At 45.5% G+C, this 24,871-nt stretch overlaps 1 protein-coding gene across 1 annotated transcript in view; it reads left to right on the top strand.

Moving 5' to 3' along the window:
* Positions 1 to 24,871, top strand: part of LOC148478448 (guanylate-binding protein 1-like) — a 62,397-nt gene that overhangs the window by 4,401 nt on the left and 33,125 nt on the right. The window contains exon 3 of the mRNA XM_088455402.1: positions 14,969 to 15,078. Within this exon, the coding sequence (XP_088311528.1) occupies positions 14,969 to 15,078 (110 nt within the window). The remainder of the gene's footprint in view (positions 1 to 14,968; positions 15,079 to 24,871) is intronic.

Raw genomic sequence — 24,871 nt, 5'->3', positions numbered from 1 at the left:
TATAGTCTAACTTGGTTGGAATAGGGCTGCACCCCCATAAATTGAACATTATAGGTTGCTAATTACTATGGGGCCTCATATATGACCGTAACTCATCATCTATTGGAGTGTGCAGATATACTTTCTTTCCCTAGAATATATTGTATCTTGGAAAGCATAAGACTGCAAAATACCATCCAGGCTAACAAATCTAAGATACCAGTCACTGAGTATATGCAAGCTGGGCTCATTACATCAGAGAAGGAGCTATAAGGGCTTTACAAAGGGAATGTTTGTGCCTTTCATTATTATTTGACAATTTGGCGCTGTGGACTATTCATGCCACCAGTGGACCAACTGGGGGACTACGGAACACAGACCATAAAATTTACGTCACAAGTAGAAGGACTCTCTATGTATATGATTTAAATTACATTAATATGGCTCTATCCAACAATATGGAATGTGCGGGGGCTGCTGGGAGTAGAATAGAATGTGCGGGGACTGCTGGGAGCAGAATAGAATGTGCTGGTGCTGCTGAAAGTGTGGAGGCTGCTTGGAATAGAATGTGCTGGGGCTGCTTTGAGCAAAACAGAATGGGGCTGCTGGGAGCAGAACAAAATGTGCACAGGCTGCTGGGAGGAGAAAAGAATGTGTTGGTGCTGCTGGGAGTGCAATAGAGTGTGCACGGGCTTCTGTGAGCAGAATAGAATGTGCAGGGGCTGCTGAGAATGCAATAGATTGTGCTAGGGCTGCTGGGAGCAGAATAGAATGTGCTGGGTCTGCTGGGAGCAGAATAGAATGTGCTGGGGCTGCTGGGAGCAGAATAGAATGTGCTGGGGCTCCTGGGTGCAGACTAGAATGTGCACGGGATGCTGGGAGCAGAATGGAATGTGCTGGGGCTACTGGGAGCAGGAATAGAATGTGCCGTGGCTCCTGGTAGCAGAATAGAATGTCCTAGGTCTGCTGGGAGCAGAATAGAATGTGCTGGTGCTGCTGAAAGCAGAATAGAATGTTTGGAGGCTGCTGTTAACAGAATGTGCTGGGGCTGCTGGGAGTCAAACAGAATGTACTGGAGCTGTTGGGAGCAGAACATAATGTGCATGGGCTTCTGGGAGGAGAAAAGAATGTGTTGGTGCTGCTGAGAGTGCAATAGAATGTGCAGAGGCTGCTGGGATCAGAATAGAATGTGCTGGGGCTGCTGGGAGCAGAATAGAATGTGCAGGGGCTGCTGAGAATGCAACAGATTGTGCTAGAGATGTTGGGAGCAGAATAGAATGTGCTGTGGCTCCTGAGTGCAGAATAGAATGTGCTAGGGCTGCTGGGAGCAGAATAGAATGTGCAGGGGCTGCTGAGAATGCAATAGATTGTGCTAGGGATGCTGGGAGCAGAATAGAATGTGTTGTGGCTCCTGGGTGCAGAATAGAATGTGTTAGGGCTGTTGGGAGCAGAATAGAATGTGTTGGGGCTGCTGGGTGCAGAATAGAATGTGCTAGGGCTGCTGGGAGCAGAATAGAATGTGCTAGGGCTGCTGGGAGCAGAATACAATGTGCTAGGGCTTCTGGGAGCAGAATCGAATGTGCCTAGGGCTGCTGGGAGCAGAATACAATGTGCTTGGTCTGCTGGGAGCAGAATAGAATGTGCTGGGGCTGCTGCGAGCAGAATAGAATGCTAGGGATGCTGGGAGCAGAATATAATGTGCTAGGGCTGCTGGGTGCATAATAGAATGTGTTGGGGCTGCTGAGAGCAGAATAGAATGTGCTAGGGCTGCTGGGTGCAGAATAGAATGTGCTAGGGCTGCTGGGTGCAGAATAGAATGTGCTAGGGCTGCTGGGAGCAGAATAGAATGTGCTGGGGCTGCTGGGAGTAGAATAGAATGTGCTAGGGCTGCTGGGTGCAAAATAAAATGTGCTAGGGCTGCTGGGTGTAGAATATAATGTGCTAGGGCTGCTGGGAGCAGAATAGAATGTGTTAGTGCTGCTGGGTGCAGAATTGAATGTGCTGGGGCTGCTGGGAACAGAATAGAATGTGCTGGGGCTGCTGGGTGCAGAATAGAATGTGTCAGGGCTGCTGGGAGCAGACTAGAATGTGCTAGAGCTTCTGGGTGCAGAATTGAATGTGCTAGGGCTGCTGGGAGCAGAATAGAATGTGCTAGGGCTGCTGGGCGCAGAATAGAATGTGTTAGGGCTGCTGGGTGCAGAATAGAATGTGCTGGGGCTGCTGGGAGCAGAATAGAATGTGCTGGGGCTGCTGGGAGCAGAATAGAATGTGCTGGGGCTGCTGGGTGCAGAATAGAATGTGCTGGGGCTGTTGGGAGCAGAAGGAGTCAGAGGAAGAAAAGATGGTTGGAGATTAGAAATATGTCATGTTGTGGCAGCAGGTTGAGGACTTTGACGTTAAGGAATGAAGAAAGGGAAGAAGCTAATCGGAGGGAGCTGAGTAATTATGGGGTGATGTGCGGCTTGTGGTCATTTATTAATAATTCTAAAGATGCAAATTGGGTAAATGTGGTGAGATTTCAGAGCGGTCTAAGAATAAAATGCAATGATCCAAGGAAAATTAAGAAAATAAATAGAAGTGAGATGGTGACTTAGAAGATGTTGTGTCGCTATGTAAGTGATCCATTTGTGCAGAGAGAACAAAAACACCTCAAGCTCCTCCCGCAGCTGCACCTCCAGCCCCCTCCCACCCGTAGCTGCACCTCCAGCCCCCTCCCCTACGCAGCTGCCTCCTGCCAAACGGGAGAATCTTTAGTCATATTTGCAATTTTGTGAAACGTAAGGGGCCTGATTCAGAGTTGGACGCAGAAGAGCCGGCAGCAGCGTGTAATGGCGGCCTTTGACTTTATGCTAATGCTGCTACAAAGCCCTTCCCTTGTCTACACCCGCATGTGCGAGGACTGAGACGCCCGCTGCCAGCGTCCTTACACACAGTAATACTGATTGGTGCATCCTTGAACACCACCATCAGTTGCACCATGGTAACTTGCATCAACCTTATGACAAGTGCAGTTTCTCCATCCATGTACGCCCTCCTGTGAGTGCGATTGAGCATCTGTGTGCTCAGCCACTTTCACCAATGCACCTGCGACACTCCCATAACACGCCTATAATACGGACCATCTCCATGCATGCGCTAAGCCACCGCCCTGTCACCGCCCAGGAACACCACCTACATTTATATTACACTGCATACTCCATGCGCCTGGCATTACAACTGCGAGTCTGTATGGACATGATTGAGGACCAACATGACACTTTGCACATTTCCTGATCTTTACATTATTACATTTCCTGAAGCCGTGTGCCCTGTTACCACATTGGTGCAAATAGATGGTGCCACTCTTATCTAATCTGCCAAGATTGTGTCATATCATGATGCTATATAAATACATACCTCCCAACTGTCCAGCATTTAGCGTGACAGTCCCGTTTTTCTGGGACTGTCCTGCTGAATCGCCCACGGGCCGCATTGTCCCGCAGTGGGGGGGAAGTTGGGGGAAGCATACACGCTGCTCTGCTATGCAGAGCAGCGTGTATGCAGAGGTAGAATAGACGCTATGCGCATGCACACAGCATCTATTGAGCGTACGGGGGGAAGCCCAGGGGCTGCCCAGCATCTCGTAGATGCTGGGTACGCCCCATTAGTGATGTAAATGGGGGCGTGTCATCTGACCACACCCCCTTTATGATTAGGCCACACCCTCTTTTCGGGCGCAGGTACCGACTCTCTCCCAGCAAATGTTGGGAGGTATGTAAATATTAGGGGTGTGCACCGGACACTTTTCGTGTTTTGTGTTTTGGTTTTGGATCTGGATCTTTCTTCGTGTTTTGGATCTGGATTGGTTTTGCCAAAACCACCCTTCCGTGTTTTGGGTTCTGGGTTTTGTGTTTTGGATCTGGATTTTTTCTTAAAAAATAAAAAAAACCCCGCTAAAATCACATAAATGGGCCTTTTTTTGTTCCTACGCTATTAATAACCCCAATAACATTAATTTCCACTCATTTCCACTCTATTCTGAACACCTCACACCTCACAATATTGTTTTTAGGCCAAAAGGTTGTACCGAGGAAGCTGGATGACTATGCTAAGCGACACAAGGGGGCGGCACAAACACGTGGCCCATCTAGGAGTGGCACTGCAGTGGCAGACAGGAAGCCAATCAGCGTTATGGTGCCCATTTGCATGTAGCACGAACCCGGGAGATCCGTGCTACATGCATCTGTGTGATTGGCACAGAGCAATGACAGGTCCGTGAGACCCGTCTGTGCTGCTGTGGTAAAAAAAAAAAAAAACCTGTGTAAAAAAAGAAAAAAATGGCGTGCACCTCCCCAAAAAAGAGCAACCAGCCCCGGGCATTAGTAACCCAGTGCTGGGTGTGCTTAAATACAGGGGACAAACGACGTAGGGGTCCCCTGTACTTAAGCACAACCAGCACCGGGCTAGTCAGAACCAGCGCTGGTTGCCAAAATACGGGGGACAAACGACGTAGGGGTACCCTGTATTCTGCGCAACCAGCTCTGGGCTCTGATCCGGTCCTGGTTCTGGAAATATAGGGGACAAAAAATGAGTAGGGTTCCCCTGTATGTTCCAGAACCAGCACTGGACTTTTTCTAGCGGGGGGCTGATGCCACAGCCAGGGGAGCCCTTTCACCGGGCCCCCCAGCCGCAGCATCAACCCTGACCGCTAGTCAGCCCAGGCCGGGGATCCCTGGAGAGCTGGGGACCCCCCCAATAAAGGGGTCACCCTCTCCAGGGCACCCCAGGCCCAGGCTGATAGCCCGGGGCTATCCCCGCCACCCCTGGTGGCGGTGGGTGGCGGGTTGATTGTGTGGTGTGGTGTAAATAAAGAATATCAAACATTGTCTTTACAAGTAGAACTGCAAGTCCCAGCTAGCCTGCCCCGCATGCTGGTACTTGGAGAACCACAAGTACCAGCATGCAGGGCATTAAGGGCCCACTAGTACCTGTAGTTCACCTGTAAAAAAAATGTTTAAAAAAACACAGGACACACACACCGTGACAGTATAAGTTTATTAAACATACATACACACACACACACACGTACACATACTCACCTATGTAACCTGTAGCATCGGTCCACTTGTCCGGTAAAGTATCCCTAGGGGACCTGTGAAAAAAAACATACTCACCATCTCCTATGCGAGGTTCTGTCCTCTTCGTTCCAAAGTAGGCATCCCCGGACTTGGCAAAAAAAAAAACGAAAACGCGATCCACGAACTTAGTACCGTTCTATAGAACGGTACTTCCCGAATGAGAGCTTAGCGGCGGGGTATCACCATGGAAACCCCGCTGCTAAGCGTTCATTGGCTGAGAGAGGTCATCTCCCGTCTCTCAGCCAATGAACGGCTCCCTCCATTGTAGTCAATGGTGGGAACCGCAGGGTAAACTTTAATAACCTTGCGGCTCCCAGCATTGACTACAATGGAGGGAGCCGTTCATTGGCTGAGAGAGACGGGAGATGGCCTCTCTCAGCCAATGAACGCTTAGCAGCGGGGTTTCCATGGTGATACCCCGCCGCTAAGCTCTCATTCGGGAAGTACCGTTCTATAGAACGGTACTAAGTTCGTGGATCGCGTTTTCGTTTTTTTTTTTTTTGCCAAGTCCGGGGATGCCTACTTTGGAACGAAGAGGACAGAACCTCGCATAGGAGATGGTGAGTATGTTTTTTTTCACAGGTCCCCTATGGATACTTTACCGGACAAGTGGACCGATGCTACAGGGTTACATAGGTGAGTATGTGTACATGTGTGTGTGTGTGTATGTATGTTTAATAAACTTATACTGTCACGGTGTGTGTGTCCTGTGTTTTTTTTAAACATTTTTTTACAGGTGAACTACAGGTACTAGTGGGCCCTTAATGCCCTGCATGCTGGTACTTGTGGTTCTCCAAGTACCAGCATGCGGGGCAGGCTTGCTGGGACTTGCAGTTCTACTTGTAAAGACAATGTTTGATATTCTTTATTTACACCACACCACACAATCAACCCGCCACCCACCGCCACCAGGGGTGGCGGGGATAGCCCCGGGCTATCAGCCTGGGCCTGGGGTGCCCTGGAGAGGGTGACCCCTTTATTGGGGGGGTCCCCAGCTCTCCAGGGATCCCCGGCCTGGGCTGACTAGCGGTCAGGGCTGATGCTGCGGCTGGGGGGCCCGGTGAAAGGGCTCCCCTGGCTGTGGCATCAGCCCCCAGCTAGAAAAAGTCCAGTGCTGGTTCTGGAACATACAGTGGGAACCCTACTCATTTTTTTCCCCTGTATTTCCAGAACCAGGACCGGATCAGAGCCCAGAGCTGGTTGCGCAGAATACGGGGGACCCCTACGTCGTTTGTCCCCCGTATTTTGGCAACCAGCTCTGGTTCTGACTAGCCCGGTGCTGGTTGTGTTTAAGTACAGGGGACCCCTATGTCGTTTGTCCCCTGTATTTAAGCACACCCAGCACTGGGTCACTAATGCCCGGGGCTGGTTGCTCTTTTTTTGGGGGGGAGGACGCCATTTTTTTCTCTTTTTACACAGGTTTTTTTTTTTTTATTTACCACAGCAGCACAGACGGGTCTCACGGACCCGTTAGTGCTCTGTGTCAATGACACAGATGCAAGTAGCACGGATCTCCTGGTCCGTGCGTGCATCTGTGTCATTGAAATACACAGCAGCACAGACGGGTCTCACTGACCCATCTGTGCTCTGTGTCACTGTCAATCACACAGATGCATGTAGCACGGATCTCACGAGTCCGTGCTACATGCAAATGAGCACCATAATGCTGATTGGCTGAGAGCCGTGACAGACGTCTCTGTCAGCCAATCAGCACTTTGCCCATTAAAGGCAAAGGCATTTTTTTTTAAATGGCCGCTCGAGGCAAAACCTCGAGATCCGACAGCAGATCTCGAGGTTTTGCCTCGGGAGAGGGATCCGGGGCAGACAGGGAGATCCGAGCTTGGGCTCGGATCGCCCCGGATCCCCGAAGTTCGGGTGGGTTCGGTTCTCAGGGAACCGAACCCACTCAACCCTAGTAAATATACAACCACAAGTGTCTTAGACCCATCATTCATTAGGCCGCTTGGTAGTGTTGCTGTAGTCCACCCCCGTTCCCACTCCCTCCGCTCTCTCTCTCTGTCTTCTCCCACCCCTGTCCTATCACTCTAACCCCGCGTTCATGCTACAGTATATATGAGGATATTTGCACAAACAGATGTATATAATTTTGTTGTGGCTGGCATTTCTCCCTCCCCCCCTTCTCTACAACCACCACATCTTTCCATAACTGCCCCCTTTACCCCATCTCTCTGTGGGGCAGATGTACTAAGCCTTGGTGAGAGATAAAGTGAAGAGAGATAAACTACCAACCTATCAGCTCCTGTCTATTTTCAAATACAGTCTGTAACATGGCAGTAAGGAGCTGATAGGTTGGTACTTTATCTCTCTCCACTTTGTCTCAAGGCTCATGACTATTAGCTTTATATAAGAGATAATTGTAATACAGTACATAGCTTTGTCCACAGAAATGTGCTGCCTTAGAGTACTGCCTGCACCTCTCATTATAGGCATTTTGATGAGCAGAGGTCCCTGGGACCAGGCCTCTAGAGGGATAGGGCTTGCTAGAGATGTGGAACCACAACCCAGAGATGGCACAGTCACATTTGCTCTTGCTTTATCAAACGGACCTCTATGGGCATAGCCATGCCCCCAACACCTGGACACGACCGATCTCTTGGCAGTACTAATGCTGACAACACTATTATAAGTAGGGGATGGCAACCAAAATATGGTACTAATAGAGAATAAAGTAGGTGGCAGACTGGGGAGGGAGTTATAAGGCTTGTATGACAGATAATCATGGAAATGGCAGCCCTGTAAGTCTGCAACATGCTGGAGTAGCCATAACTCGATTGTATGTGATGACATATTTCAATATACAATTTTTACATTTGTTTCTCCTAAATTGTCTCTCACACAGTAGAAGTGATGCTGAGATAATCTGACATCACTACAATCACAGCCCCTCCTCCACTAAGAGAAACTCAATGCATTGTAGGACTGACACAATTATATATATATATGCTAACTAACTCTCTCTAACACAGGGGTCAGGGAACTTTTTTACCTTTTGCTCCAAAATATATTTAGATGCACCGACGTTACCCCCTTGATTTGAAAGGAAGGAAATCATATAGTAGTGCCCCCATAGTTGTGCCCTCGTAATAGTGCCCCATATAATGCCCCTATAGTAGTGTCCCCATATAATGCCCCTGTAGTACTGCCCCATATAATGCCCCTGTAGTAGTGCCCCATATAATGCCCCTGTAGTAGTGCCCCCATATAATGCCCCTGTAGTACTGCCCCATATAATGCCCCTGTAGTAGTGCCCCCATATAATGCCCCTGTAGTAGTGCCCCCATATAATGCCCCTGTAGTAGTGCCCCCATATAATGCCCCTGTAGTAGTGCCCCATATAATGCCCCTGTAGTAGTGCCCCCATATAATGCCCCTGTAGTAGTACCCCCATATAATGCCCATGTAGTAGTGCCCCCATATAATGCCCCTGTAGTAGTGCCCCATATAATGCCCCTGTAGTAGTGCCCCCATATAATGCCCCTGTAGTAGTGCCCCATATAATGCCCCTGTAGTAGTGCCCCATATAATGCCCCTGTAGTAGTGCCCCCATATAATGCCCCTGTAGTGCCGCTTGTACAAAAAAACCCCAAAAAAAACACTTCCCTTAATCCCCGCTCCTGCATCCGCCACCGTCCTGACCGCCTGGCTGATCCTCGGAACTCTGGGAGAGACGTCATGACGTTTCTCCCATAGTGCGCACGGAGAGAGGCGGAAGCTGGAGTTCAGAAGAGAACTCCAACCTCCGGCTAACGCGGCGCTGCAGGGAAGGGGCCGGGCGCCCGCTGGTAATAACATCTCAGCGGGCGTCCAGCTTACAGCCTACAGCTTACTCCCTGCGGCACAGCCGGGCATGCATATGAATTAGGGGTGTGCACCGGCCACTTTTCGTGTTTTGTGTTTTGGTTTTGGATCTGGATCTTTCTTCGTGTTTTGGATCTGGATTGGTTTTGCCAAAACCACCCTTCCGTGTTTTGGGTTCTGGGTTTTGTGTTTTGGATCTGTATTTTTTTTAAAAAAAGCATAAAAACAGCTAAAATCACAGAATTTGTTGGTTTCTCTGCTCCTATGCTATTATTAACCTCAATAACCTTAATTTCCACTCATTTCCAGTCTATTCTGAACACCTCACACCTCACAATAGTGTTTTCATGTCCAAAAGGTTGCACCGAGGTAGCTGGATGACTATGCTAAGCGACACGAGTGGGCGGCACAAACACGTGACCCATCTAGGAGTGACACTGCAGTGGCAGACAGGATGGCAGTTAGAAAAACTAGGCCCCAAACTGTACATAATGCAAAGAAAAAAAAGAAGTGCAAGATGGAATTGTCCTTGGGCCCTCCCACCCACCCTTATGTTGTATAAACAGGATATGCACACTTTAACAAATCAATCATTTCAGCGCCAGGGTCTGCCACACAACTGTGGCTGAAATGATTGGTTCGTTTGGGCCCCCACAAAACAAGCTGGCAATTAATGTGTCCCTGCACAAACTGGCTCTACGGAGGCAAGATGTCATCCTCATCCTCCTCATCCACCGATTCCTCACCCTCTTCAGTGTGTACAACCTCATCCTCACAGAGTATTAATTCGTCCCTGCTGGAACCACAGGTCCCTCTGTACGTTCTGGAGGCTGGTCTCCCTGGAAGAGTTGATAATTCATTTTATGAACATCATCTTCTCCACATTTTGTGGAAGCAACCTCCTACGCCTTTCGCTGACAAGGTTCCCGGCTGCACTAAACACTCTTTCGGAGTACACACTGGAGGGGGGGCAACTCAGGTAAAATAGAGCCAGTTTGTACAGGGACCTCCAAATTGCTTCTTTTTCCTGCCAGTACAGGTACGGACTGTCTGACATGCCTACTTGGATGCTGTCACCGATGTAATCCTTTAACAGACAGACGCACGCTTGTCGCTGCTGCTTTGAGGATTCAAGTGCGGCTACAACCCACACAATTCACAAAGACAGAAAAAAAAAAAGAATATTTTTATTGTTTGTGGAGCACACTTTGAGGGTTACACCACCCTTTAACAGACAGACGCACGCTTGTCGCTGCTGCTTTGAGGATGCAAGTGCGGCTACAGCCCACACAATTCACAAAGACAGAAAAAAGAAGAAGAATATTTTAATTGTTTGTGTAGAACACTTTGAGGTGTCACCACCCTTTAACAGACAGACGCACGCTTGTCGCTGCTGCTTTAAGGATGCAGGTGCGGCTACAGCCCACACATTTCACAAAGACCGAAAAAAAAAGAACAATATTTTAATTGTTTGTGTAGAACACTTTGAGGTGTCATCACCCTTTAACAGACAGATGCACGCTTGTCGCTGCTGCTTTAAGGATGCAGGTGCGGCTACAGCCCACACAATTCACATAGACAGAAAAAAAAGAACAATATTTTAATTGTTTGTGTAGCACACTTTGAGGGTGTCACCACCCTTTAACAGACAGACACACGCTTGTCGCTGCTGCTTTGAGGATGCAAGTGTGGCTACATCGCACACAAGTCACAAACACATTAAAAAAATAGTTTTTTATTTTTTGGAACACTTTGAGAGTTACACCACCCTTTAACAGACAGACGCACGCTTGTCGCTGCTGCTTTAAGGATGCAGGTGCGGCTACAGCCCACACATTTCACAAAGACCGAAAAAAAAAGAACAATATTTTAATTGTTTGTGTAGAACACTTTGAGGGTGTCACCACCCTTTAACAGACAGACGCACGCTTGTCGCTGCTGCTTTAAGGATGCAGGTGCGGCTACAGCCCACACATTTCACAAAGACCAAAAAAAAAAGAACAATATTTTAATTGTTTGTGTAGCACACTTTGAGGGTGTCACCACCCTTTAACAGACAGACGCACGCTTGTCGCTGCTGCTTTAAGGATGCAGGTGCGGCTACAGCCCACACAATTCACAAAGACAGAAAAAAGAACAATATTTTAATTGTTTGTGTAGCACACTTTGAGGGTGTCACCACCCTTTAACAGACAGACGCACGCTTGTCGCTGCTGCTTTAAGGATGCAGGTGCGGCTACAGCCCACACAATTCACAAAGACAGAAAAAAGAACAATATTTTAATTGTTTGTGTAGCACACTTTGAGGGTGTCACCACCCTTTAACAGACAGACGCACGCTTGTCGCTGCTGCTTTAAGGATGCAGGTGTGGCTACAGCCCACGCATTTCACAAAGACCAAAAAAAAAAGAACAATATTTTAATTGTTTGTGTAGCACACTTTGAGGGTGTCACCACCCTTTAACAGACAGACGCACGCTTGTCGCTGCTGCTTTGAGGATGCAAGTGTGGCTACATCGCACACAAGTCACAAACACATTAAAAAAATAGTTTTTTATTTTTTGGAACACTTTGAGAGTTACACCACCCTTTAACAGACAGACGCACGCTTGTCGCTGCTGCTTTAAGGATGCAGGTGCGGCTACAGCCCACACATTTCACAAAGACCGAAAAAAAAAGAACAATATTTTAATTGTTTGTGTAGAACACTTTGAGGGTGTCACCACCCTTTAACAGACAGACGCACGCTTGTCGCTGCTGCTTTAAGGATGCAGGTGCGGCTACAGCCCACACATTTCACAAAGACCAAAAAATAAAGAACAATATTTTAATTGTTTGTGTAGCACACTTTGAGGGTGTCACCACCCTTTAACAGACAGACGCACGCTTGTCGCTGCTGCTTTAAGGATGCAGGTGCGGCTACAGCCCACACAATTCACAAAGACAGAAAAAAGAACAATATTTTAATTGTTTGTGTAGCACACTTTGAGGGTGTCACCACCCTTTAACAGACAGACGCACGCTTGTCGCTGCTGCTTTAAGGATGCAGGTGCGGCTACAGCCCACACAATTCACAAAGACAGAAAAAAGAACAATATTTTAATTGTTTGTGTAGCACACTTTGAGGGTGTCACCACCCTTTAACAGACAGACGCACGCTTGTCGCTGCTGCTTTAAGGATGCAGGTGCGGCTACAGCCCACACAATTCACAAAGACAGAAAAAAAAAGAACAATATTTTAATTGTTTGTGTAGCACACTTTGAGGGTGTCACCACCCTTTAACAGACAGACGCACGCTTGTCGCTGCTGCTTTGAGGATGCAGGTGGAATCTAGACGGGATTTGGAACCGAGGACACACTACCTCCATTAATTGTCTAAATCCCACTGCACTAATGTCGGATACCGGACGCACGTCTAACACCAACATAGCAGTCAAGGCCTCAGTTATACGTTTTGCTTCAGGATGACTGCTGTCGTACTTCATCCTCATCGCTAGGGACTGTTGGAGGGTCAATTGTTTAGTAAAAGTAGTGATGTTCCTACTTCCTCTCTGGGATGATGAACAACTCCCAGCAGCAGCAACAGCACTAGGAGGAAGAGGTTCTTGATCTTTCCCTATTTTATTTTTATCGGAGAAAGTTTGGTCCTCCATTTATGTTATATTGATATATATACGTGCGGCTAAAGCGCACACAAACACAGAAAATATTATTTTATTTTTGCTGGAGAGTAGTGCACTTTGTGGGTTACACCACCCTTTAAGAAATGAGCCAGCCGGCTCTTTACTTATGGGACACAGGCGCACGCTTGGCGCTGCTCCTTTGTTGATGCACGTGCAGCCACAGTGCACACAATTCACAAACACAGAAAATAATTTTTTTTTTGGTTTGGACTGGAGTGTACTTTCGGGGGTTACAGCACCCTTAACGGTCAAGCCAGCCGGCCCTTTACTTATGACACAGGCGCACGCTTGGCACTACTTTGTTGATGCACGTGCGGCTACTGCGCACACAATTCACAAACACAGAAAATATTTTTTTTTTAGGTTTGGACTGGAGTGTACTTTCGGGGGTTACAGCACCCTTAACGGTCAAGCCAGCCGGCCCTTTACTTATGACACAGGCGCACGCTTGGCACTACTTTGTTGATGCACGTGCGGCTACTGCGCACACAATTCACAAACACAGAAAATAATTTTTTTTTGGTTTGGACTGGAGTGTACTTTCGGGGGTTACAGCACCCTTTAACGGTCAAGCCAGCCGGCCCTTTACTTATGACACAGGCGCACGCTTGGCACTACTTTGTTGATGCACGTGCAGCTACTGCGCACACAATTCACAAACACAGAAAATAATTTTTTTTTAGGTTTGGACTGGAGTGTACTTTCGGGGGTTACAGCACCCTTAACGGTCAAGCCAGCCGGCCCTTTACTTATGACACAGGCGCACGCTTGGCACTACTTTGTTGATGCACGTGTGGCTACTGCGCACACAATTCACAAACACAGAAAATAATTTTTTTTTTGGTTTGGACTGGAGTGTACTTTCGGGGGTTACAGCACCTTTAATGGTCAAGCCAGCCGGCCCTTTACTTATGACACAGGCGCACGCTTGGCACTACTTTGTTGATGCATGTGCGGCTACTGCGCACACAATTCATAAACACAGAAAATAATTTTTTTTTTGGTTTGGACTGGAGTGTACTTTCGGGGGTTACAGCACCCTTAACGGTCAAGCCAGCCGGCCCTTTACTTATGACACAGGCGCACGCTTGGCACTACTTTGTTGATGCACGTGCGGCTACTGCGCACACAATTCACAAACACAGAAAATAATTTTTTTTTTGGTTTGGACTGGAGTGTACTTTCGGGGGTTACAGCACCCTTAACGGTCAAGCCAGCTGGCCCTTTACTTATGACACAGGCGCACGGTTGGCACTACTTTGTTGATGCACGTGCGGCTACTGCGCACACAATTCACAAACACAGAAAATAATTTTTTTTTGGTTTGGACTGGAGTGTACTTTCGGGGGTTACAGCACCCTTTAACGGTCAAGCCAGCCGGCCCTTTACTTATGACACAGGCGCACGCTTGGCACTACTTTGTTGATGCACGTGCGGCTACTGCGCACACAATTCACAAACACAGAAAATATATTATTTTTTTAGCACTTGGGGGGAGCACCCCTGATGGACAGAGCACCCCCTGGACAACACTACAGCACTCCTTTAGGACTGGGACACTGCACAGGACTTTGGAGTGGACACAGCCCCTATGGAGAACTGACTGCACAACACAGTCCAGCCAGCCCCTATGGACTTTGAAGTAGTGGACACAGCCCCTATTAACAACAGCAGCACAGCACAACACAGCCAGCCCCTATGGACTTTGAAGTAGTGGACAACAGCAGCACTACACTACACTACACTACACAGCCCTAACTCCCACCCTCCCTCTTCACTGTCCACAGCCGAGTGAGAAAATGGCGCCGACGCGGGTACCTTATATAGGATCCAAAACCCGCGAGACTCGGAAGGCGGGATGATGACGTTTTGCCTCGATTTCAGATCCGAGTCAGGCGGGAAAAGTCGAGCCTGACTCGGATCGGACTCGGATCGGGGGGGCTCGGGGGGGTTCGGATTTCAGAAATCCGAACCCGCTCACCCCTAATATGAATCAGTCTATATTATACTATATGATTCATATGCATGCCCGGCTGTCCGTCCATTACCCCCAGGAATTTCATTTTTACTCCATGTGGGTTAATTTACCCCTATTCCCCGACCACTGCTCTAACATGATACATTCATAGTATCTGCTCACCTAATAAATTAGTGTTGTGATATACAGGGAATCTGTATGGTAAACGCCCCAAGTTATTTCAAGGGCAGATTCCCTGGATACAGGAAAAGCCAATGGACACAGCCCCCCCCCATAACTAACAAAGAGGTACCAGAAAATGGGCTGAACCAAGTGGGCGTCATAGATAACTGGATGATTTTATTTATTGTGGCAGAATTCAATGAGAAGTTTTGTCCTTTCCTTCTTGCAGGGTGACACCAAGAATGACATCTGGATTTTCTCCCTGGCCGTTCTCCTGAGCAGCGCCCTGGTGTATAATAGTAAGGGCACCATTGACCAGGATGCACTGAACAAACTGAAGTATCCTTTAAAAGCATATGACAATGACAAGAATACAACAGACTACAGTATGCAGTACCGCCTGCGGGTATATAACTCAGTATTCCTGTGCTTCCAACATGAAATGAAAGAAACATTTGGGTAGTGACAGGTTTTAGTTAGACCTGGCGGGACATAAAGAGGTGGTCCTACACCTACGCTAGGTATGCCTTTCTCTGTAAGTATCCTTCCGTTACCCTATGACATCTGCTCGCTGACAGCCTAAATAGTGAACATGGCGACTGTCCAGCATTAATGGTTAATCCATCCATAAGCCTCGTCTCTCTGCATGGACAGCTAGGTCGGGCTGGGTCCAGCCGCTTGCTCATTCCTCAGCTGTAAGAGCGGTGGAGCACCCAGCTACATCCCATTCCCTATAATATCACTTGTATCATATGTGATAAATGAGTTTCTGTGACTTTCTATGAGTTTTACTTTCTGGCCCAGGCTTCACAGGGTGATTCTGTTGGATAGGGGAATTTAGAGAGGTACATGGGAGGAAGTCTGACTATAGCACAGAGGTGCAGCATAGACGGTGTAATGGTTAGCATTACTGCCTCACAGTACTGAGGTCATGGCATAGGCAAACGCAGGGGGGGTTTCCGTCTGCCTGGAAACCCCCCTCCCCAGCCAACACCATGACCACAATAGAAATAGTTATATAATAGAATTTTACAAGTGTTGCATGTTCTTCACAGTATCACTAACGAAATAATTAGCATCACCTGTGGATCTTTTAACATGTATCAGCCAGTTATAAATAACCTGTGCACCAACTAGGAGATCTGGAAAACATTCACTGTTAGGGATGTGCTGCTATAGAGCCCAATATGTACATATATGTCCAGGACAGTGCTAGGTTCTTCTGCTGTTCCCAGACTCCCGGACTTGCTCCAATACTCTGGAATGGTGCCTACATCTAAAATAAATACATTCAGCTCAGGCAGGATGCCCTACTGCCGCATCTAATGGGTTAATGTGATCGCTGGTCCTGTACATGCTGGAATTATGACACACAATATACTTTGTATGATGCATATAAAAGCTGGATAAGTGCCAATTCTACCCTCTTCATAGACTGGCCACACTCACTGTAAAAGCAGGCATTTGGAAACCCCCCTCTAGAAATCCTGCATTTGCCACTGCATGGGTTTGATTCCCACCCTGGCCCTAACTGTGCAGAGTTTGTATATTCTCCCTGTGCTCGCGTGGGTTTCCTCCAGGTGCTCCGGTTTCTTCCCGCACACCAAAAATATACTGGTAACACAAATTAACCCTAGTATGTATGTGTGTGAGCATGTGGTAGGGAATATAAATTGTAAGCTCCACTGGGGCAGGGACGGATGTGAATGGCCAACTATTCTCTGTAGTGTGCTGCGGAATATGTGTGCGCTATATAAATAACTGGTAATAAATAAATAGCACAGAGGTATACTAAACCTTTAGTAGGCATAAGCAGCCGCCATGCCCCTTAGACACAGGGAGCCTATTTCTGAGTTGCACACTAGTACGAATGTAGACAAGTCTAGGGATTTATAGCAAACTGCACACGAGTGGCGGCCTGTATACACAACATAAAGTAACTCATGCTGATCTCATTTTCTGAATGGGAGTTACTGGGCAGTATTGTGGCGGTTACACGTAGGATAAGTGTCCCGTGGGCATGCTGTGGGCGAGCACATAGAATTGTAAGATACTCAGAGGTATGCATATGCAGTAATCCGCCAAACTTTATTTCCTGCATCAATGATGGGGACAATGCAAATGCAGATAATAGCCATGATGGCTGCTCTCATAATTGGGGGGCTGGGGGGGGTGCGGTCACATAGACGCGGCTGACCTTCAACACAGGCGGATGATTGTAAGAATCAGCTCCAGGGTGTGTATCAGCCATCCATTAGCCCAGGATTCCCACCCACGATGTGCAGTCTCAGCTATCATTGCCAGTTTGTACATTTACTGTTGCTGCAATGAGAAATGAATTATTGACCTTAGTCATGAAGGAATGCCCAATTCCCCCCTGCGCCTCCCACCAGTGCCAGCACACGTGTCCAGCCTCCACACCGCATCAGTCATGCTAAATTAGCTGCATTGTACCCCAAAATGTTTTCTAAATGTACAGGTTTGTTTATAGATGGTGCTCACAGTGCACTAAATATAATGTATTCAGCTCTGTAGTCCAGATAATCTTCAATTCTGTATGAATTAGAGATGTGTGCCGACCCCCATGTTTTGGTTTTGATTTTGGATCTATATCTCCTCGTGTTTTGCCTCTGGATTGGTTCTGCCAAAACCGCCCTTTTGTGTATGTTTTTCAGTGTTGGATCTGTATTTTTTCTTTAAAAAAATCATAAAAACAGCTAGAATCACATAAAATGGGCCTGTTTTTGTTCCTACAGTATTAACCTTTATAACATTAATTTCCACTCGTTTCCAGTAAATTTTCACCACCTCGCAGCTCACAATATTGTTGTCATCCAGTTTTGGCCCAAAAATTTGCTCCAAGCTAGCTGGCTGTCTAAGCTAAGTGGCAGTTTAACTTCCAACATGGCACATCAGGAAACAAATGTTCTTTTATTATTCAAGAGAGGCTTGAGGGAGTTGGAGTATGTTAGTAGTTGAAGGTAGGAACAGGACTGCCTGATTGGTAGTAAATTTAATTTCATTTTTTGATTCCGAAGTAAATTTATGGTGGAGGGGAGGAGGAGAGGCATTTACAAAAAAATTTTACTCATTCACATCAGTCGCCATGCCTGCTGCTGCTGCTGCTGGGAGTGGATTTTCATCCCAGAAGGGGACCAGGAAGACTACTAATAGTGCTTTCCAAAACAATTGACTGTTAAGTAATCCTTTGCAATAATTCCACTTGAAACTTTTTCCCAACCTGTACATGGACATTAAAAAAAACATAGTTAATTAGTGGCCTTCAAGCTGCCACTGTACCCACTGTCCACTTAACCAGCACAAATGGACAAGCAGAACAGAGCAAATGCAAGATTTCAGATTTAAGGTTTAAGTCTTACATTGTTTCTTTTTTGAGAATTCTTGAGCACCATGCCTGCTGCTGGGAGTGGATTTTCATCCCAGAAGGGATGAAGATGTTGTTTCTTCTTCCTAATGGACACAGATCTGAAGAGATGTAAAGAGCTGTTGATAAGCAAATTGTTAGCTCAAGTGGCACGTGATGCAGTGATGGCTTCTCCTTCTCCTTCAGTTTCTCCAGCAAGTGCATCTGCTGAGAAAAAACTAAACTTTCAAAACACCCACTGGTGATGCAGATGAGTCAACACAACAAAATTTTGACATCAGGTCAGGTCAGAATTGCCTACAATTAATTACACCTCTACCGTGACTCTATCTGATATGGTCACCAGTCAAAGAATGGTTGAGGACTATTTAAAAAATGTTAATGATAACATCCAAATAGACATGTCAGACAGTCTGTTTGACTACTGGCAGGAAAAAAAAGGTAATTTGGACGCCCTTGCACAAACTGGCTTTGCTTTTACTTGAGCTGCCCACCCTCCAGTGAGTTTTCAGCACAGCCGGGAACCTTGTCAGTGATCGGCCTATAAGGCTACTTCCCCAAAATGTGGAAAAGATGATGTTCATCAAAATGAATTACAAATTCCACGAGGAAGACCTTTACCAGCAATTAAGTTAAAAAAAATACAGAGGCGTCTGTAATGGTGGATTCCAGCAGGGACTAATTATTATTGTGTGAAGAAGAGGATGTACACACTGATGGTGATGATGATGACATTTGATGGATGAGCTTCAGATTATGTAACAGGGTCGAGGTTCCTAGATGTTTAAGGTCCCTATCTCGATCCTCTCCTAATTTTGGCTTTACAAATGGAATAGATGCCTTCACAACGTGAGAAAGCCCGCTTCCGGCAAAACGCGCGTCAGTCTTCGAGCTGGGGGATCCCATTGCGCACTGAGGATCCCTTCACCGCATACCCCTTTGGAGAAATTTCTGACAGGTACTGTCCTAATATCTTCTTTCCCTGCTCTCTCATTAGATGTCTATGCTGTGAACTCCTGCGCTGCTGATAGCAACAGGCTTTTCACAGCAAGATTGACACTAACAGTAGAAGCAGGCTGCACTGTTTCCATGTGTGCTGGGTGCCAGTGAAACTCATTCCACGTCCTCTATATATACATATGACGTGGAACAGCAGAATCTGACCCATAAATACACACACTTTACCTTTCACATCTATACAGATATTATATATATTCTCCACTAAATCTAAATAGAGGGACGCCTCTTAGTATCTTATACTAGTGAATTGCCACTAAGTGATATGTGGGTTTGGTGTACAGCTTTTTAATTATGTGTTGTGTCCACATTGTATTGTCATATTTGTTTATGTTATATCTTCGCCAAGGTATAAGAGGTTGTATACCTCTATGATTTATTATATGTCATTATTTTGATTCCAATTCATGCCTCTTCAACCAGCTACTGTAGCCGTTATACTGGCTCAGGAATATTAGGATATGGGCTGGTTTGGTACATGCATTTAAAGATTGATTATGCAGAATAATCTGCAGGTTTAATGCTGTCTTAGTATACTTTGGTTGCAGATTGATTATTGTCTATTGGTCAACACTAGGTTTTATAGTTGTATTAATAAAGGTTAAATTTTAATATAATCCAATTTTTTCTATCTAGAGTACATGCTATTAGTATTTTCTTCTCCCCTCTCTGTACTATCAGGGGTGTGCCTCATACAAGGAGTTCTTTTTTTCTCTTATCTTTACATGCCTTCACAACTGTTGTCAGGATTTGGGTTAAAATAATTCCACACCCAAGATGTGGCTTTTCTAGTCTTATGCCCAGGCGTCACCCCAGCCTATACCATCACCCCAGAATATACCAGCACCCAAGCCTATATCATCATTCTATCCTGTGTTGTGTATAAATTACAGCTGTACACCCTGTTAGATTGGGGATTCATTGTCTATTTTAGTGGATGTGAGCTCCATTTTAGTACATATCACCACACCCCCTACACATCTTCTGTCCTGGGCTACAGGAGGAGCAGCTGCACTCTGGAATACGGTTACATGAAGTTGCCCCTCTGACTCGATGAAACTAAGGTAGAGGGGCCATGGAAAGGGAGTAGGGACACTATAAACAGAGAACGCAGTTTTAGCTGCTTTATTACATTTTTTAAACCATATCCTCTATTTTCACCTTTTGAAAATATGTCTATGTGAATCTCAGCTGAGGCGTTTGTGATGTCATTATGTTTAATATATTATGTACGTTATTTAGCACTTTGTTTGTTGTGGTCTTGTAGTCGGCGTGTAGACTAATCATTTATTCATGATTGAGTAAAGAAATGAAAAGTTGCATTTTTTTATTGCTAACTTTGGGCCTGATTCAGAGCCGTTCGCTATTTGCGGTCGTTCGTTCAAAAACAAGGGGTGGCTATTCAAATGATCCGTTCGCAAATTGCAGTCTGTTCACACCTCTAAGTCTGAACGAGCGAGCAAAACATACGCTCGTTTATTTGATAAAAACGCCCCCTGGCCGCTCGCACCATACGTCATGTCCGCTATTTATTAGATTAATCGAGTACATCGTACAGCGTATGAACTGCTTGCTATTCTTGTGGTTGGTTTTTTCAACCACTATTTTGCGAGCAGTTCTGAGTTAAAAAAAACCAAGTGACGTGGTCAATGACGCTCCAGTATTAATTATGCACTCCCTTAAAACGACCGTTTTGACCTTTAAGCACGCCTGCGTTCGAATTCCACTCCCCCGTTTTCAAGCACCTTCCCCTGTTACCACCCACATACGCCTCATTCTGTCACTCAAAATAGCAGGCACTCGCTATATAGCGTACAAACGATTTTCGGCCACACTGACTGGTTCGCGCATGCGTACTAAAAACCGTACGCATGCGCAGATGTGCAAACATCGCTCGGAACGAGCGTACTGCCGCTAGCGAGCGGCTCTGAATGAGGGCCTTTGTGTCATTAAACACTTAGTGTGACAATATATTTTACGAATACACTGCGTTTCCACTAACAGTGTCAATATTTGTTATGAATATACTACGTTTTCCATTTACAGTGCCACAATATTTTTTACAAATACATTGTGTTGTCCACTTACAGTGTGATAATATTTTATACGAATACACTGCGTTTCCATTAACAGTGAATATTTTTTATGAATATACTGCATTTTCCACTTACAGTGCCACAATATTTTTTACAAATACACTGTGTTTTCCACTTAGTGTGACAATATTTTTTACGTATACACTGCGTTTCCACTAACAGTGTCAATATTTTTTACGAATACACTGTGTTTTCTACTAACAGTGTCACAAAATTTTTTATGAATACACTGCGTTTTTTTACTTACAGTGTGACAATATTTTTGACGAATAGACTGTGTATTCCACTTATGGTGCATATACACGGTACGACTTTCATGAACGATATGAATGATAATATCGTTCATATTATCATCGTTCACTTTTTTGCAGTCACCAATGACCAACGATGTGCATTCCCACATGGACTATAAAGATATCTTTTATCGTCGATGGATGCAAGTGTCAATAATTTTTACAAATATGCTGCGTTTTCCACTAACAGTGTCAATATTTTTTACGAATAGACTGCGTTTTCCACTTATGGTGCTTTCACACAGTATGAATTTCATGAATGATATGTACGTTAACAATATCGTTCATATTGTTCACTTTTTGCAGTCACCAATGATGCGCGTTCCCGCATGGATGATAAAGATGTATGCAGGCCTGAAACCATATTATAGCCATATTATATTATACATATCCTCTCCGGAGTCCTGCATCGGCACTGCACAAATCACCTGGAACATCTCATGACCATCACTCTCCATGAGTTTGGCGCAAGCGCAGTAGAGAAATCACCGGGAACATGGCGCCCGTGCCATTTTCCGAGAGACCTGCACATGATCTAGAGACCCTAGCACAGCGCCTACTCACAACTGGGCGGTGGAGAGAGGAGGGGCCCGCATGGAGACAGTACACGGGCCACCTCCTCTTTAAAATTAGCAAACCGAGCGTACCGTGCGCCTCAGGATGTGTATAACTCGCACACAGGCAATTATTCCTATTTATTTCTGTGCACTCAATAGAAAGTTCTGCAGTCAGCTTAGGATTTACACTTAAGTCTGATTTTGCTGTATCCAACCCTTTACCTCTGTACAATATGACACAGACTGCAGCTCATCACAATAATACATACAGTAACTAACACTCATTTGTATTCAGGAATAAATATGTAATCTAACTCTCACGGGACAATAAAGTGCTTCAGATGCGGAAAAATGTGTGTTAATATATGGTATGCAATGCTTCTTTTAGCTATTCAACCCAGATAGAAACTGATAGGAGTTATTCACCTTACAGCTGTGCTTTGATGTAACAGTTGACGATTTGCAGAAGCCTGGGCTGCCTATAGCAATGCCCCATTTCCAGGAGGTGCAGAGTAAAGGTGCCCATCCACTAGATGATTTATGTGAGCGATTGAACGATAAAGATATCATTATCGTTCAATCCCTCATAAATCGCTTGCAAAGCGTTTGAAAAATTGTCTTAAACGATCATCTATGCGCGTATCCGCTGGTTGTTTAGACATCTATCATCGTGTAAACATGCTGGACAATCTGACGATATCATCAGGTTCAACATGTTTACAGATGATTGATGATCCTGCACTGAATGACTGCTCGCTCAGTGCAGGCTCATCACAGATGGAGAAACGACTGCACAATTACAATGTCATAGTGGATGGGCACCTTTAGGATGGAATTTGCACCCCGGCATTCCATGAAATGATCGAGGATCTGGACTTTGTGTACAGGTGTTTAGCAGATCATAGACAATAACCCGCAATCTCATAGTGATGATAAAGGATTTATTGCTGCCTTACACTAAGTATAGAAGTTCCAATCACTATGTAAACATAAGTTATTCAGCAAAATATGTGTTTTGTCATATGCTAAAATCTAATAAAGAGAAGGATCTTTCTCCAGAACACAATAAGTTATAGGACAGCTTAACACACAATAAGAAGGAACGCTAACACACAATAGGAAGGAACACTAACACACAATAGGAAGGAATGCTAACACACAATAGGAAGGAACGCTAACACACAATAGGAAGGAACACTAACACACAATAGGAAGGAATGCTAACACACAATAGGAAGGAACGCTAACACACAATAGGAAGGAATGCTAACACACAATAGGAAGGAACGCTAACACACAATAGGAAGGAACACTAACACACAATAGGAAGGAACACTAACACACAATAGGAAGGAATGCTAACACACAATAGGAAGGAATGCTAACACACAATAGGAAGGAACGCTAACACACAATATGAAGGAACGCTAACACACAATAGGAAGGAACACTAACACACAATAGGAAGGAACGCTAACACACAATAGGAAGGAACACTAACACACAATAGGAAGGAATGCTAACACACAATAGGAAGGAATGCTAACACACAATAGGAAGGAACACTAACACACAATAGGAAGGAACGCTAACACACAATAGGAAGGAATGCTAACACACAATAGGAAGGAATGCTAACACACAATAGGAAGGAATGCTAACACACAATAGGAAGGAATGCTAACACCCAATAGGAAGGAATGCTAACACACAATAGGAAGGAACACTAACACACAATAGGAAGGAATGCTAACACACAATAGGAAGGAATGCTAACACAATAGGAAGGAATGCTAACACACAATAGGAAGGAACGCTAACACACAATAGGAAGGAATGCTAACACACAATAGGAAGGAATGCTAACACACAATAGGAAGGAACACTAACACACAATAGGAAGGAACACTTACACACAATAGGAAGGAACGCTAACACACAATAGGAAGGAACACTTACACACAATAGGAAGGAATGCTAACACACAATAGGAAGGAATGCTAACACACAATAGGAAGGAACACTAACACACAATAGGAAGGAATGCTAACACACAATAGGAAGGAATGCTAACACACAATAGGACACACAATAGGAAGGAACGCTAACACACAATAGGAAGGAACACTAACACACAATAGGAAGGAATGCTAACACACAATAGGAAGGAATGCTAACACAATAGGAAGGAACACTAACACACAATAGGAAGGAACACTAACACACAATAGGAAGGAACACTTACACACAATAGGAAGGAACGCTAACACACAATAGGATGGAACACTTAAACACAATAGGAAGGAATGCTAACACACAATAGGAAGGAACGCGAACACACAATAGGAAGGAACACTAACACACAATAGGAAGGAACACTTACACACAATAGGAAGGAACGCTAACACACAATAGGAAGGAACACTTACACACAATAGGAAGGAACGCTAACACACACTAGGAAGGAACGCTAACACACAATAGGAAGGAATGCTAACACACAATAGGAAGGAACACTAACACACAACAGGAAGGAATGCTAACACACAATAGGAAAGAATGCTAACACACAATAGGAAGGAACACTAACACACAATAGGAAGGAACGCTAACACACAATTGGAAGGAATGCTACCACACAATAGGAAGGAATGCTAACAAACAATAGGAAGGAACACTAACACACAATAGGATGGAACACTAACACACAATAGGATGGAACACTAACACACAATAGGAAGGAACACTTACACACAATAGGAAGGAACACTAACACACAATAGG

This window comes from Taudactylus pleione, unplaced genomic scaffold, assembly GCF_031769625.1.
Source record: "Taudactylus pleione unplaced genomic scaffold, aTauple2 ptg000653l, whole genome shotgun sequence".
Taxonomy (NCBI): Eukaryota; Metazoa; Chordata; class Amphibia; order Anura; family Myobatrachidae; genus Taudactylus; species Taudactylus pleione.
The sequence above is the reverse complement of the archived record's forward strand: the minus strand, read 5'-3'. Positions and strand labels throughout refer to the sequence as shown.